Genomic DNA, 15,687 nt, shown 5'->3' on the forward strand with positions numbered 1-15,687 from the left:
AAGAGAGGTAGAGAGGCATACCAGCATAAGCTGTGGAGGAAGGGAGAAGAAGTGCTGGTGTGAATGGGGGTGGGTGGGGAGAGGGGAGTGCCAGGATAATCTCCAGTTAGTGGGGGGGGGAGGCCTGTGGGCGAGAAAAGTACTTCAGAGTCAGTGCACATTGACCGCATCATTTAGTGCAGTGACACGGTACCTCACTAGGTGTTGAGTTTGTCACGTAGACTTTGTCAGCATTGTTCTCCCTGTGTTACAGTGAGCTACCAAATGTGTATTGACTGCTACGGTAAACTGTAGTGCAAGAAATGACATCACTAGATCGCTGAATATTTACCTTGCCGTGAAGCTTTGCCCACTGGGTATAAAGTGCACGTTTGCAGAGTCTGGACGAACAACCCAGGTCCCCCTTTCCTGTTGTGGCATTGATGACCTCCAGGTTGTGGTCACCCACTGTCCAGTTTACACTGAAGCTAGGAGACTTTCCCTGCTGACGAAATCCAGTGCTGCTGATCCCTGCAGAGATATCAAAACCCGTGAAATCAGAATAGAAGCAAAGGCCCACATGATGAATAGATGCAGAAAATAGGCACACGGCTTTTCTACCAGTAAGAAAAATGTTGAGACCTTTTGTACATTTAACACGTAGGAGATAATTGTGGAATATGTGCTTTCCACTAGACTCACACTTTCCCATTCCATTACCTACCATGTGTAAAGTATGTGTTGTCCGAGGGCAACTTGAGCAATTCTTGGATTGTAGCACTGCCAGAGTGTGGAACCCAAACCAGCTTCTCACAAAACCTACTCATGTAGCAACTTGTTTGGAAACATTTTAATGGAGTGAAGGTATCTTAAGCGAATCCATTTTGCCTTTAAGGACCCTTGGGAATCAACTATCACTCTCAAAGGGTTCTAAGTAGGAGAGAAGAGCTCTCGGTACCTCTTAACTCTTCCTTGTACTCGTGCTGCTTGAACACACAGATTTCCCAGCCAATATGTGATCACTTGTGACTGCTGCTTGACCTAATTTGTAATTAAAATGAATGCGACGATTAAAAAGTGTTTAAATATGGAAAAAAATAAACACCGACTACTTGGCACCTGTACGGTTTTGAATCAGGAAATCCAGACGATGATTTCCAGGGCCGCTCATGATCTCAAATTTACCAACCCTAGCCCTCCAATTGCAGCTGCCAGCTCCAAATGTTGCTCTCCCCTTCAGACTGTGTGCCTCCCTGATCAGCAGCCTCTATTTCTGCAGGCCTCCAATCTGCTGCCTCTCTCTTCACAGGCTCCCTGACCTGTTGCTTCCCCCACTTGCAGATCCCTGTCGCGATGGCTCTGCCTCTTTTTGAGTTCAAGCTCTGTTAAAGTAATAAAGTGATACAAATCTGAAGTGTTAAAACAGTCGAGGGGATTAAACTTTCAAAGTTCCTATTCTTTTAAAAGAACTTTAGCACGTACTTTAACAGCTCATCTGCTGTTACTGGAGAAAATAAGGTTTAAAATAAAATGTGTTTCCTTAGCAAAAAAATTTCCTCAATGGTATTTAGGGGTTGGCACCTAATCTTAAATTCAGGTGCGCGGCCCCTTTAACGGGCTGCGGGGCCCATTCAAAGTTTTGCGCTACGCAAAATTTCACATCGGAAAAAACACGGGAGCAGCAGACAGCTGCACAGTTGTGCAGCTTAGAGGGAACGTTGGTTGGAACTCTATGAATATCAAAGGGGAGGAACTGAATTCATGGCTTGACATTAAGGATATGCTGCCCCTCCCTGCCATCCCTTGGCTTAAGGTTCTGTCCCAGTTATGCTTTGTCCTAAGTTTCAATTCCATCCATTCATTCAGGGCTAAGGGAGGGAGGGGGGGGCGGTGGCTGGGGTGGTGAGTTTGGTTTTGGTGGGCAAGAGGAAGGGAGGCATGCAGTAGAGAGAAAAAGTCCATGAGCTCCTTGTGCTTGTTGGAGGGGAGGGGGAGATAGGTTTAAGGAGATGGCTGGTCATGAATAAAACAAGGTGGATGTTATCTTTACTCTTCAGGTCGATCCTGGAGTAGTGGGAAGCTTTGGCAGAGGAGAATGAAGCCCGTAGTGCTTGATGTAGTCCAACCAGATCTGATGATGGATGGCTATTTATATTATTACTAAAACTGGTTCAACTGGGATATGGTTCTATTTTCATGATTTCTCTCTCTTCATGTCCTTCTCTTTTTCTCTTTCTGGTTTCTCTATCACATTCGTCTCCCTCAGGACATCATTTCTGAGGTTGAAAGGCAAAAAAAATAAGTTGTGTAAATAAGCACTATTTCTGGTCTCTCTTGACGTTTACTTTTTCAGTATATAAATAGCGGATGCTGAATGCGTGAAATGGACTGTCCAAGGAGACAGTGAAGATGGACATTGTCAGCAAATTGAAAAGGGAGTTCGATAGTTTTTTTTTGGAAGAGGCGATTAAAGGGTAGAAGGGAGATATTGTGGCCTTTTTTGAACTCTGCGATCAGCCAGGTGGACCACAATGGTGTTTTCTGATGCTGGATTTCTACTGCTTCTCATAGTTTATCATCTACAAAAATGTATGACTCTAGCTGTAGCCTTCCATTGTTGCCCTCTCCTATTATACTCCAGAGAATAGAGGACCTCTGGAATAGGCTGCCGTCTTGTGCAATTGAACTCCTTCAAGTGAGAGCTGGACCTGTTTCTGACTGGGGCGGAGATCACCTCTTACAAAAGGTTGACACTGCAGGGAATTCAGGGCCCATGTGATCTCCTGCACTAGTTTCGATCGCCTAGATGGGTCGGACAGGAATTTCCCAGATTTTTTCCCCCCAAATTGGCCTGGGTTTTTATCTGTTTTTTTTGCCTCTCCCAGGAGATCCCATGGTTTCGGGTGAGGTGGAGAATATATATTGTGATACACAAGGTACCGCAATTGTGTGGGACAGGCTGAATGGACCAGAGGGTCTTTGGCTGTCCGTCACTGTTCGTATGTTTGTCTTTATACTCTACCCACTGCTATTGTGCATCAGTTGCCGGGCAGAAGATTTGCTGTCAAATCTTTACTGCTGTCATAACAAAGTCAATCAGCAAGCTTATATTGTTAACTGCAGCTGATGGGGAGAGAGCCACGTGCTAGTTTTAAATGTAAAAGTGCCCATTAACTTGAAGAAGCCAAACAGCTCCAAGGAAAAGCATTCTTGCCATCAGTGAATGACTTCGTCGGGGACTGACTTTGAGGAGTTACTGAGGCCAACAGCGTGACTAAGCTGAATTAACATTACTTAAAGTTTTAATAAGAGCCTGGGTTAATGACTGATGTTAATTCAGCTCCTTCATACTGTCAAATTATCAGAGCCAGTTAACCCCTCCCAATCTGGTCCCCTGATGCTATCAAAGCTCACTCTTTAAAATCAAAAAAGGTCAACAGAAATAGACACAGAGAAAAAAAATCAAATGGAAGTTAGTTAAAAAGAGTTAAGATTAAACCTGTTTTAAAAAAAAAATCAAAGATCCCTCTTTAAACTCTAAATTTTAACTTCTATTTTCTGAAATTAAACAAAAATCCATCGCAATGGCAGGAATTTTAAACTCAAAATGGGTGGGAAGTAAAAATGTAATAAATTTCAAACTCAAACCCAACTCGCCCATTTCTGGTTTAAAGGAGGCGGGACGGGGTGGGGGGGTTGCAGGCGATTAACCCACTCCCAGGAGGCTGATCCCTCATTTAAATATTTTAATGAGGCTGCGAGCCTCAGATTTTAACTCAGTTCTAGCTTTAACTCTGGCCAGACAGGTTTCCCGGGCCTTGGGAAACCCGTCGGCTAAAAGGAGGCGCGGACTGCTGCATGGAAGCGTGCTTTTCCAGCACTGCTTGTGGGCCAGGAGGAGCAGGAGTGCTTCCCCTCCACCTCCTGAGGAAACCTGCTAACCTCCCCAGCGATTGGGCACCCCCCCTTCCCCACCCCCCTCCCCCTCCACGAGATCCAATACACTCCTGATGTCTTCCCCAACTTCCAATCTCCTCCACACACCACACCCCCCCAATCTCCTCCATGGGGCCCCCCCCCCACTCTGCGAACTTCTTCCCATCTTCCCCGACTTCTCCAGGCCCCCATCGATGTCTTCCCTGACCCCCGACCTCTCCAGCACCCCCCCCCCCCAATCGATGTCCCCTGAACCCCTGATCTCTCCAGGACCCCCCATCGATATCTCCTGACCTCCGATCTCTCCCCCCCCCGCCCCTGTCCCTCTAGACCACGACCTCTCACTCCCTCCTCTACGCTCCCAGGCTGTGGCCTGGTGCCGCAGGGATACCGACCCGACAGCCAGCCAGTCTCTCAATCTGGCCAGCTGCGGCTGGGAAACTGATTCCAAAAATGGTAATCATGTCCTGCTGTTAAATTCAGCAGAACCTGAGGGAATCCCATTCTTCTGTGTTTCCTGACTGCAAAATTGTCTCCCTCCCTGCCTGCCTGTAAATATAGATAGCTATGTACATAAGAACATAATAGGAGCAGGAGTAGGCCATTTGGCCCCTCGAGCCTGCTCCGCCATGTAATGAGATCATGGCTGATCTGATCTTGGGCTCAACTTCACTTCTCTGCCCGCTCCCCATAACCCATCACTCCCTTATTGTTCAAAAATCTGTCCAACTCCACCTTAAATATATTCACTGACTCCACCTCCACAGCTCTCTGGGGCAGAGAATTCCACAGATTTACGACCCTCTGAGTGAAGAAATTCCTCCTCATCTCAGTTTTAAATGGGTGACCCCTTATTCTGAAACTATGCCCCCTAGTTCTAGATTCCAATGTATCCCAATGAAGTGTCAGAAAATGTCAAAAGATGTAAAAAAAATCAAATGCCAAAGTAAATATTGTAACAAAACTGTTATATTAATCAGGTATGTAACAAAAATAACTTTAAAAAAATAAAAATGTCATTACTTATAAAGAGAAGTAGCTAGCTCAGTAGGTAAGTTGCTTTTATATGGTAGGGTAGTGTAGTGGTTATGTTACTGCATTTGTAATCCAGTGAATGTAAGTTCAAATCACACCGCGGCAATTTAAGATTACGAATTCAGTTTTATAAAAATCTGAAAATAAATGCTGGTATCAGTAAAAGTGACCATGAAGCTGTCAGATTGTCATAAAAACCTAACGGGTTCACTGATGCACTTCAGAGAAGGAAACCTGCCGCCCTTACCCGGTCTGGCCTGTATGTGACTCCAGACCCACACCAACATGGTTGACTCTGAACTGCCCTCTAAAGTGGCCGAGTAAGCCACTCAGTTGTATTCAGGGCAACTAGGGATGGGGAATAAATGCCGGCAAGATTAGACAACACCGTTGAAAAGTCAGACCAGCTTCCTGTTGCAGATCTGATACTGCTGATGTGGTGCACTGTTTGCCTTTTAAGTGTGGACCGTGTTCTATTTCTGTGGCAACAGTGACTGCCAACATGACGACACTGCAACATGAAGCCACCTGTGTACGATGGCATTCAGAGACTATCATGTTGTAATTCGCTGTTGATTGCTGGGAAATTCAATGTCAAGATTTGTTAGAGTTAAATATTCCAAAGGGTTTTGACAAAATTTGCTGTTAATAAAGCACGAAAAAAAATCAGATTAAAATGAAAGCTCATTTTATTAAATTAATGTACTCAGTAACCATTCAACAATGGTTTTAGTTCATTGTTTCACTGCTACATTAGAAAGCCATGGTGCTTAATATTTCCAAAGTGTGTGCTCTACCCAAGTGCCAATGCTTCATTAAATTGGCTTCTGTCCAAGTAAGCAATTATCTCTAAAATGCAAATTAAACTTAAATTAAGAATTTAATGACTGACATTTTAAAGATAATAGAAAAAATTATGCCGTTCAGCAACAGTGTGCACGGGTTAGAAACTAAAGGCATAAAACTGAAACTCTAAACCCAGCCTTGTTTTTATTTTATTTTTAACATGTCTCTAAAGATTCATTACTACAATGGCCATTGTCCATCTATATGTGTAATTTGTACGTTGCACCAATAACAGCTGAAATAACTTGGGTGGATGAAATTTGGCAAGGCAATAGATAGCAGAATGGGAAAAGTGAGTATCGAGTATGGTAACTTTGCAGTGCCAGCAGTCGAGTGCTCTGTTCTCAATCCTGAATTGGAAATAACAACAGAAAATGCTGGAAATACTCAGCAGGCCAGGCAGCATCCATGGAGAGAGAAACAGCATCCGTGGATAGAGAAACAGAGTTGGAGTTTGACTTGAACTTGCTGCAGCTGGATGAGTTATTTTAGTTCTCAGTTCAGCTGCTAGACAGAAAACTGTGTAAACGGAAGATCGCAGGAAGAACTTACACTGTCCAGGAATAAACACACTTGAATTGCACATCCTACAGTCTGATCTCAGAACAGACCAAGTGTGGACATAAGAACATAATAAATAGGAGCAGGAATAGGCCAAATGAGATCATGGCTGATCTTTTACCTCAACTCCACTTTCCTGCACTATCCCCATATCCCTTGATTCCCTTAATATTCAAAAATCTATTGATCTCTGTCTTGAATATACTCAACGACTGAGCCTCCACAACCCTCTGGGGTAGAGAATTCCAAAGATTCACCACCCTCTGAGTGAAGACATTTCTCCTCATCTCAGTCCTAAATGGCTGACCCCTTATCCTGAGACTGTGACCCCTGGTTCTAGACTCCCCACCCAGGGGAAACATCCTCCCTGCGTCTACACTGTCAAGTCCTATAAGAATTTTGTATGTTTCAATGAGATCACCTCTCATTCTTCTAAACTCTAGAGAATATGGGCCCAGTCTACTCAATCCTGGTGGGGTCCAATCCATGATCTGGAGGGGTTGGGGGGGCGGGTCTGATCCCTGATCCAGGGGGGTCTGATCTATGATCCTGGGGGTTCGATCGCTGGGGGGGATCAGCGATCGCGGGGAGGGTCTGATCACAGGGGGTGGGGGTCCAATGGCTGGAAGGGAAATGGGTAAGCTTGGTGGGCTGGGAAGAAGCAAAAAGTGGATTACAGTCATGGTTAAATAGGAAATAATGGCAGAAACAAATCAGGACTTAAAAGATCCAGTTAGTTGGAATTTTGGCTCTTAATATTTGGTTGAATATGGATATTTAACTTCCTAATCGAACTTTTGTGGAGCTATATAGGTTACATTATTAAGATTTATTCAATAAGCCAGGATACTGCGTTGAATTCATGCTAATCCCAGTTTGTGGAATGTTGCAAACTGGTTTAGAACAGTTCTGTACAGCTTGTACACATAGATAATGAATATGCAGCATCTATTCTTGATTTAAAGTTACAGGGATAGAGTTTCCGCTTTTTTGATACGAAAAAACTTTAAAAACGTGCCTACTAGTCCCTGTGCGCCCATGAAAATGAGCTCAGTTTGAAAAGCCTTCTCGAACCAGCACAACCTTGTAGGCGGGCCGCATTCAGGTGAACTGAATCGTTGAACCAGTGTAAAAGGTCGCGGAAAAAACAAACTCAAGCGGTTTTGGATGCAGCCCACTTTGCGTTTAAAATTCCCCGGGTCTTTTGCGTTGGTTCGGCCAATTCTGCCCGGATTGCGTTGTTACGACTGGCGGAAACGAGCAGAAGCACAGCAGGATAAACATTAAGGGGCCAACTATCTGGGCTTTTGTTTACTCAGGAGGGCAAAAGGTTAAGCCCTGCCTGTAGAGCCGCGATTATTGAGGCCGCTGCCGCACCAGCCCAGCTGTTTATAAGACTGGTAACATACCACTGAGGAGAGGCTGGTTGTATCGATAGGGTGGCGGAAGCTGACCGACATCCTCTAGCCGTTGGCACACTGCGCGGGAAAGGTGACCGACGTGATGCATGCTTCCCAGCACGATGCTCTGCAGGTAGATCGGTTCGATGAAATGACTCAGGAGAGATCCTTGAGCACCCAGAACGTTCCACCTGAAACATAGTCGCAGCGAGAGAGTTTTAGCGAGTTAGCAGAAATAAGAACATAAGGACATAAGAAATAGGAGCAGGCGTAGGCCATTTGGCCCTTCGCGCCTGCTCCACCATTCAATAAGATCTTCTACCTCAACTCCACTTTCCTGCACTAGCCCCATATCCCTTGATTCTCTTAATATCAAAAATCTATCAATCTCTGGTCTTAAATATACTCAACGACTGAGCCTCCACAGCCATCTGGGGTAGAGAATTCCAAAGATTCACCCCTCCTGAGTGAAGAAATTTCTCCCCATCTCAGTCCTAAATGGCCTTATTCCGAGACTGTGACCCCTGGTTCTAGACTCCCCAGCCAGGGGAAACATCCTCCCTGCATCTACCCTGTCAAGCCCTGTAAGAATATTATACGTTTCAATGAGATCACCTCTCATTCTTCTAAACTCTAGAGAATATAGGCCCAGTCTACTCAATCCTGGTGGGATCCAATCCCTGATCTGGAGGGGTTGGGGGGGGTGGTGGGTCTGATCCATTCCACTCAATCTCTCCTCATAGGACAACCCCCTCATCCCAGGAATCAATCTAATGAACCTTTGTTGCACTCCCTCTAAGGCGAGTATATCCAAGTATATAAGGAGACAGTGGGCCGTGAAACGGGCCGACCACCGCTCACGTGGCGCTAATTAAAGGGAGGTGCGACCGTGACCCGTGCCGCCATTTAATTTTTTTGGCTGACTTCCAGGTCGGCCCTCCGTGGCAGGCCTTGCCGTGGTCCGTGGCCGCCATTGCATAGCCCGGCACTGCGTCTCGGTGCCGGGCTGCAGCCACCGCACCACGCCGCCATTGGTGGGCTGGTGTGGGCCATCGGAGGCCCTGCAAAGCTCGCGGCGTCCCTCCCCTTTAACGGAAGGGGAGGGGCGCTGAAACGCGTCGGTGCTACTGCGCTTTGTGCCCCCGACACCGCCACCGCCCCGAGAGGAAGTGGAGTGCCTGAGATAGCGCTGCGCTTCCTCGCTGGGGCAGTAAGCCGAATTTAGCGGCCGGGGCGGCACTTCCGCGCTGGGCGTTAAATCTCCGGCGATAATTCGATTACCGCCTCCATTTGGGGACGTAACCGAATCTCGCCCCCCAAGACGGTACACAGTACTCCAGGTGTGGTCTCACCAGGGCCCTGTACAATTTCAGCAAGACTTCTTTACTTTTGTACTCCAATCCTTTTGTAATAAAGACTAACATACCATTTTCTTTCCTAATTGCTTGCTGTACCTGCATGTTAACTTTCAGTGATTCAGAAATGCACTTGATTTTTTAAATTTCCATTAGAATTGTTTCACTGTTTCAGGATGTGTTTGGTTTAAATGGAGGCCTCAATCAGATGTTCCCAGCTGAGCACTTTTCATTTGAACTTGCAGTTAATTTGGCGCAGACAGCTTCTTGTCTGCTAATTGCGCTACACTGCAATTAAGTGATGAATGGGCAGTTGGGCTGATGATAATTTAGTACAGACAGTTGTCCACACGTGTCTGATAAATTTGCGACCTGTATTTTTACTTGGGATTAAATGAAGGAATAATAAGGTTAAGGATACTATTGGTGTTAATACAGGTCATGCTTCACTACCTGCACATGACCATAAATTCACACACTATCGCCCCGTAACACATTGCCCCTGATATTTACGGGGAGGTGAGGGGGTGCGCGGGGAGATCCGTAGCAGCCGGGGAACGCGGAGGTCCTGCCAAATTTAATGGTAGGACCTCATTTGAATTTCTTTTCTCATGTTTCCTGGCCGGCAGCCAGTCAGATCGAGGCCCTGGCTGGCTGTCGGGCGGGAAGGCCGCAGCTGGGGAGTGGAGAGTCGGGAGGGTTGTGGGGAGATCGGTGCGGGTTGGGGGGTGCGGGGAAGAGGGTTTGAGCAGATCGTGGGTCGAGAGGTAGATGCTGGGGTGGGTGGGGTAGGCCGGGGGGAGAGCGCGGGTCGGGGGAAGAGCACGGGTCGGGGGGAGACTGAACAGGTTGCGGGTCAGTACGGAGACCGTGGGGCAAGGGGGAGATCGCGGTGGGGTTGGGGAGGCCGATTGCAGAGAGGTTAACAAGTTTGCTTGTGGGGGCCGGGTGGGCGGGGGGGAACACTTCTGCTCCTCCTGGCCCACAAGCAGTGCTGGAAAGGCAATTACCTGTTGGATCCGGCCCTTCTTGCCTCCCTCCAGCTGCCGGGTTTCCTGAGCCCTGGGAAACCCGAGCCGCAGCCGTTACACCTAAAAATCTGATAAAAAGTGAGGCATGTAGCCTCATTAGCATATTTAAATGCAGGGCCCGCCTCTTGAGAGCAGTTTAGTCGCCCGCTCCCCCCACTGGACGTGGTCACATTTGGGACAGGTTGGGCTTGTGTTAAAACATAAGAAACAGGAGCAGGAGTAGGCCATTCGGCCCCTCGAGCCTGCTCCGCCATTCAATAAGATCATGGCTGATCCAATCTTGGCCTCAACACCACTTTCCCGCTCTCTCCCCGTACCCCTTGACTCCCCATAGTTCAAATGTCTGTCAATCTCCGCCTTGAATATATTCACTGACTCCGCCTCCACAGCTCTCTGGGGTAGAGAATTCCAAAGATTCACGACCCTCTGAGTGAAATTCCTTCTCAGCTCCGTCTTAAATGGGTGACCCCTTATTCTGAAACTATGCCCCTAGTTCTAGATACCCCCAGACTTGTGTTTCAGACTTTTGAAATGTTAACCTGAGTAAAACGTGCACGGTTACTCTGCATCTTCATTTAGCCCAAGCTTGAAGAATCTTTTTATTCATTCTCAGGATCTGGGCATCGCTGGCAAGGCCGGCATTTATTTCCCAACCCTAGTTGCTCTGAGCAGGTGGTGGTGGGCCTTCTTGAACCTCTGCAGTGTAGTGGTTTGATACAACTGAGTGGCTTACTAGGCCACTTCGGGGGGCAGTTAAGAGTCAAGCACATTGGTGCGGGCCTGAAGTCACGTGTAGGCCGGACCGGGTAACGATGGCAGGTTTCCTTCTCTAAAGGGCATTACTGACAATCTGACAGCTTCACGATCACTTTTACTGATACCAGCTTTTTACTTCCAGATTTTTAAAAAACTGAATTCAAATTCTCGAACTGCCAAACTCACGTTCTCTAGATTATTATTTCCAGCCTCTGGATTATTCGTCCAGTGACACAACCACTGCACTACCGTACTCACTACGAAGAACTTGACAGTAATTGCTTTGCTCTTGCAGGTGGGGTAGGCCGGGCAGGAGATCAGATCGCAGGTCGGGGGAGATTGCAGGGTGGGAGATTGAACAGATTGAGGGTCGGTAGGGAGATTGTGCAGTACAATTATATCTCTTTACACACACCTGCACATAACCTAACGGCAGTGAATCAGGCACTTCCAAGATGGAGCTAGGGGCCGACATTAAGAATTCATACAGCAATCTAAAAGTGTGTGGCCTAGAAATTCATTATAGCCACTTTTGGGGCGGTAAAGTCGGGCGGCCGCTAAAGTTTGCGCCCGGCGCAAATTCGAGGCCACTTCGCCGATATTCATTAGCTTCGCCCTAAGAGTTTGCTCGAGCGCTAAAACTGCCGATGCACGGCTCTCTTTAGGCGCTAAGCCGGCGGTGCTGAGCGATACCGCCGAGGCCGGGCGCAGCGCAGGTGCGGCCATTTCTTGATTGACAGCAGACACCCTGGCGCCGGCCAGCTCTTAAGGGGGAAGGGTCGAGTTGGTCTGCTGCCACGCCCTGGACACTGCAGCCCTCCAGCTAGGCCTGAACACTGCTGTTGGACCCAAATAGCGCCTGAAAGGATGGAGAAGGCCCGTGAACGAGCGCAGCGCTTCTCAGAGCATGATCTGAGGGTGCTGGTTGGCGCTGTGGAGAAGAGACGCCATATTTTGTTTCCGGACAATGGGAAGAAGCTGGCGGCCCGCGCCTACCGGAAAGCCTGGAGGCATGTCGCCACCAGGGTGACATCCAACAGTGAGGTCCCCAGGAGCTCTGTACAATGCCGCAAAAAGCTAAATGACCTCGCCAGGATTGTCAGGGTGAGTACCCTTTCCAGTGTCCTCCTCATCCTTGCATGTGCACCTCACATTATGGGCAAAGGGACCTGAAAGCCCTAATGGCCAGCCCTCATGCAGCAGCTATGGGACAGTCATGAACATCAATTGCACATTGTGCACTTAACACACTGGCGAGGCTATTCGACCATGGGAGGCAGTGCACACAAGATCAGGGCTACACACTGGCCAGGCTATTCCACCATGGGAGGCAGTGCACACAAGATCAGGGCTACACACTGGCCAGGCTATTCCACCATGGGAGGCAGTGCACACAAGATCAGGGCTACACACTGTACTTAGAGGCCGTCCTTTCTCTTGCAGGCCAAGCTGGCCAATAATAAGAGGAGCCGGACTGAGACCGGGGGAGGCGGACCCCAGATCCAGCAGCTCACCGAGCTGCAACAGCGCGTGGAGCGCATCATGGGTGCCCGGGTGATTGGCCCCGTTGCATCTGGAGATGCCGACCCTGTTCTGGGCACCAATGGTAAGGACATCACCTTTTGGACCTCTCTCGTCCCACTTGCGCATCAGATCTACATCCTTTGCCACTGTCCGACCAATGCGCTGAATGCCACCACTCATGCATCCCTCGCTGACGCCCTCTCCTCACTCTAAAGCTACTCTTGTGCCTTCCTGCTTTCAGATGGTGAGGAGGAGGTCCCTGAAGTTGCCAGTGACAGCCCCTCAGAAGAGGAGGAGGAGGAGGAGCAAGAGGAAGGCGGCCCATCAGGGGAACCCTCAGCCGCGGCAAGCCATGCCAATGTAGGGGACACGTCTTCCCTGGAGGGGAGCCTGGGGGAAGTGTCGGAGGGGAGTGTAGCTCCTGGGACCAGCGGCCTGCAGAAACACGGGAGGGGGGTGGAAGCTCAGCGGCCTTCTCCCCAGAGGGGGGAAGGGTCGGAGGGGAGTCCAATTGCTGGGCCCAGCAGCGTCCAGCAACGCAGGAAGGGTCGGCCAGCTCGGCGGCCTTCTCCCCAGAGGGAGAGTCCGGCCTCCAGTCCGGAGACGGTCAACGCCGAGGAGCTGCGCCTCCTCGAGGACATGTCCGCGGACTCGGAGCACCGGCACACGGAGCTCATGGGGGTAGTGGCACGGATGCCTGAGGCCATCGAGTCCCTGTCTCGGAGTGTGACCGAATTCGGGGCCTCACAGGCCACCAGTTTGGCGGAATTCGGGGCAGATCAGGCAGCGAGTCGGGTGGAATTCGGGGCAGCTCAGGCAGCGACTGGCCAGGTGATCAGTGGTGCCGTGCAGTCACTGGCTGCTCTGATGCGGTCACAGAACAGGGCAACACGGGCACTCACTGCTGCCACACTCGCTGTGTCAGCCAGGCATCGCCAGGGCACCCGCCGCGCTGCAGCAGCACAGCGGTCTGTCCCTCGGCAGATTGCTGCGCATGCTGCAGTGCTGGCCCGGGCGAGTGCCAGTGTCTCAGGCGACCAGCGAGCGCCTGCCATCCGCCAGCTTGCCCCCATTCCTCCAGCCGCCACTGCCACTCCCCCAGTGGAGCTGCCACGAGCTGCTGCAGTGACTGATGCTGCCCAGCCACAGCTGCAGCATTCACCAGCCGGCCCCTCGACGGCCAGACCTCGTCTAGGCCGACCCCCAAGGGCATCTGCCGTCACGACATGTGCCCCTCAGGAGCCTTCCCCCAGCCTTGCAGCAGCCACTGGCCTCACTTTGAGGAGGAGCAGCAGGGCGTGCAGGGGCCGCCAAAGTTTGCAGAAGGCATCGCCCTCGCGGGCCACAAAGTAGAGGGTGTGTCCAAATGTTTTGTTTTTTGGAATGGGTGTTTTGTGAAGGCCGAGGATGAAGGCCATTTTTGTTTACATCTTTTGTTAATCCTCCCCAGGTTGTGGGAGTGAGTCATGTGTGTGAGTGTTTTTTGGGGGTTTCGTGTGTTTTTGGTTTTCATGTGGGAAGGGCCCTGAGTTTGTACAATAAACCATTTTATTTATTCACATTGTCCATGTTTGATCTTTGAAGTGTTTGTTGCCTTAACCGGCTGAGGGCTTGCGGAGCGGCTGCAATCATGTTCTTTCATTGGCACAAGCCATTCCCTGACAGGGGGCCTAGAAGTGACGTTCAATAAGCCGCCGACGGGCGGCCCTTGGACCTTCTGCCTCCCTCCTGGGCTGGTACTCCTCCTCCTCCTCCTCCTCATGCTCCTCCTGCTCCTCCTCCTGAGGTGGTGGTCCAACGTGAGGTGGCAGTGCCTGAGTCCTGCGGATAGCCAGGTTGTGCAGCATGCAGCAAACGACAACGAATTGGGAGACTCGCTCCTGCGAATACTGGAGGGCTCCCCCGGAGAGATCCAGACAGCGGAACCGTTGCTTCAGGACGCCGATTGTTTGTTAGATGAGGTTCCTGGTCGCTTGATGGCTCTCGTTGTATGCCTCTTCAGCAGGGGTCGTGGGCGCGCGGAGCGGGGTCATGAGCCAGGTACACAAAGGATAGCCTTTGTCTCCGATAAGCCATCCTCTTGGGTGAGGCTGTGCCTGGAACATGTCAGCCACAGTTGTCTGTCGCAGGATAAAGGCATCGTGGCTGCTGCCTGGAAAGCGGGCATTGACAGCTAGGATGCACTGCCTGTGGTCACACACCAGCTGTACGTTGAGGGAATGGTAGCCCTTCCGGTTGCGGTAATCCTCGGCATGCTCCAGAGGCGCCCGCAAAGCCACATGCGTGCAGTCAATGGCGCCCTGCACCATGGGGAAGCCCGCTATTCTTGCAAATCCCACTGCACGCTGCTGCTGCTTGTCCAGGGTCATGGGGAAGGAGATGAATTGACGTCTCCTTCTGAAAAGGGCATTGGTCACCTGGCGGATGCAGCAATGCACGGCGAACTGGGAGATGTTAGCGATGTCCCCAGCAGCGGATTGGAAGGAGCCGGTGGCATAGAAGTTGAGAGCCACCGTCACCTTCACTGCCACCGACAGAGACGTCCTGCGCATCAGCTGTGGACGCAGATCTCTGTGAAGCAGCTGGCAGATCTCTGCAACCACCTCCCTTCTGAATCGCAGCCTCCTAACACACTGCGCGGCAGACATGTTGAGATAGGAGAACTGCTGGCGGTATACCCTGGGTGGGTAAGGCCTCCCTTGGCGACGCCTGTTGCCCCCTCTGCATCTAGCCAGGGCTGCCACTCTCTCACGGCGTCTGTAAGCCCTTCCGACATAATGCTGAAACTCAGCGTTGGCACCCAATGCAGCCCCCATAATATGCTGGCAAACACTGAGATCTCAATGAAGGCAAAGAGAATTGCAAAGCTCCGGCCTGAAGCCAAAAATACCTGTCCTAGTGTTGGGCCAAAGCAGTAAGCTCTCTTCCTTGGTCTCTCTCCAAAAATCCGTTGCACAAGAGTGAATGCTGCAAAATGGCTGCCCTTTATAGTGCAGGGTAAGTGCCCTTTAATTTGCGCTCCCCGCGGCCCACCTCGGCTGTGTACCGTTCCACTCAACAGTCGTTAGGGCCGCCCGGCGCACAATGGGGCAGCGCGAGTGAAGTTCCAGTTCCAGGCGCACAAAGGGCGTTGCATGACAAAATGACGTCATGATCTGCGCGCGCAGATGAGCGCGCGCAAAGACTTTGCGCTGGCGCTAAATGTCTACTGAAGTTGGGGCGAGGCGCAGATCGCGCTGTGCCCGGGCGCTAAGCGCCTAGCGC

General features: G+C 50.2%; 1 protein-coding gene across 1 annotated transcript in view; it reads right to left on the minus strand.

Annotated features, from left to right (window-relative positions):
• adarb2 (adenosine deaminase RNA specific B2 (inactive)) overlaps positions 1 to 15,687 on the minus strand; it is a 409,469-nt gene that overhangs the window by 18,557 nt on the left and 375,225 nt on the right. The window contains exons 7-8 of the mRNA XM_085987599.1: positions 7,767 to 7,948; positions 332 to 510 (exon numbers count right to left, since the gene is read on the minus strand). Coding sequence (XP_085843725.1) covers positions 332 to 510; positions 7,767 to 7,948 — 361 coding nt within the window. The remainder of the gene's footprint in view (positions 1 to 331; positions 511 to 7,766; positions 7,949 to 15,687) is intronic.

The sequence above is a fragment of the Somniosus microcephalus genome, chromosome 5, assembly GCF_052327205.1.
Source record: "Somniosus microcephalus isolate GS21.2 chromosome 5, FLI_Smic_1.0, whole genome shotgun sequence".
Lineage (NCBI taxonomy): Eukaryota > Metazoa > Chordata > Chondrichthyes > Squaliformes > Somniosidae > Somniosus > Somniosus microcephalus.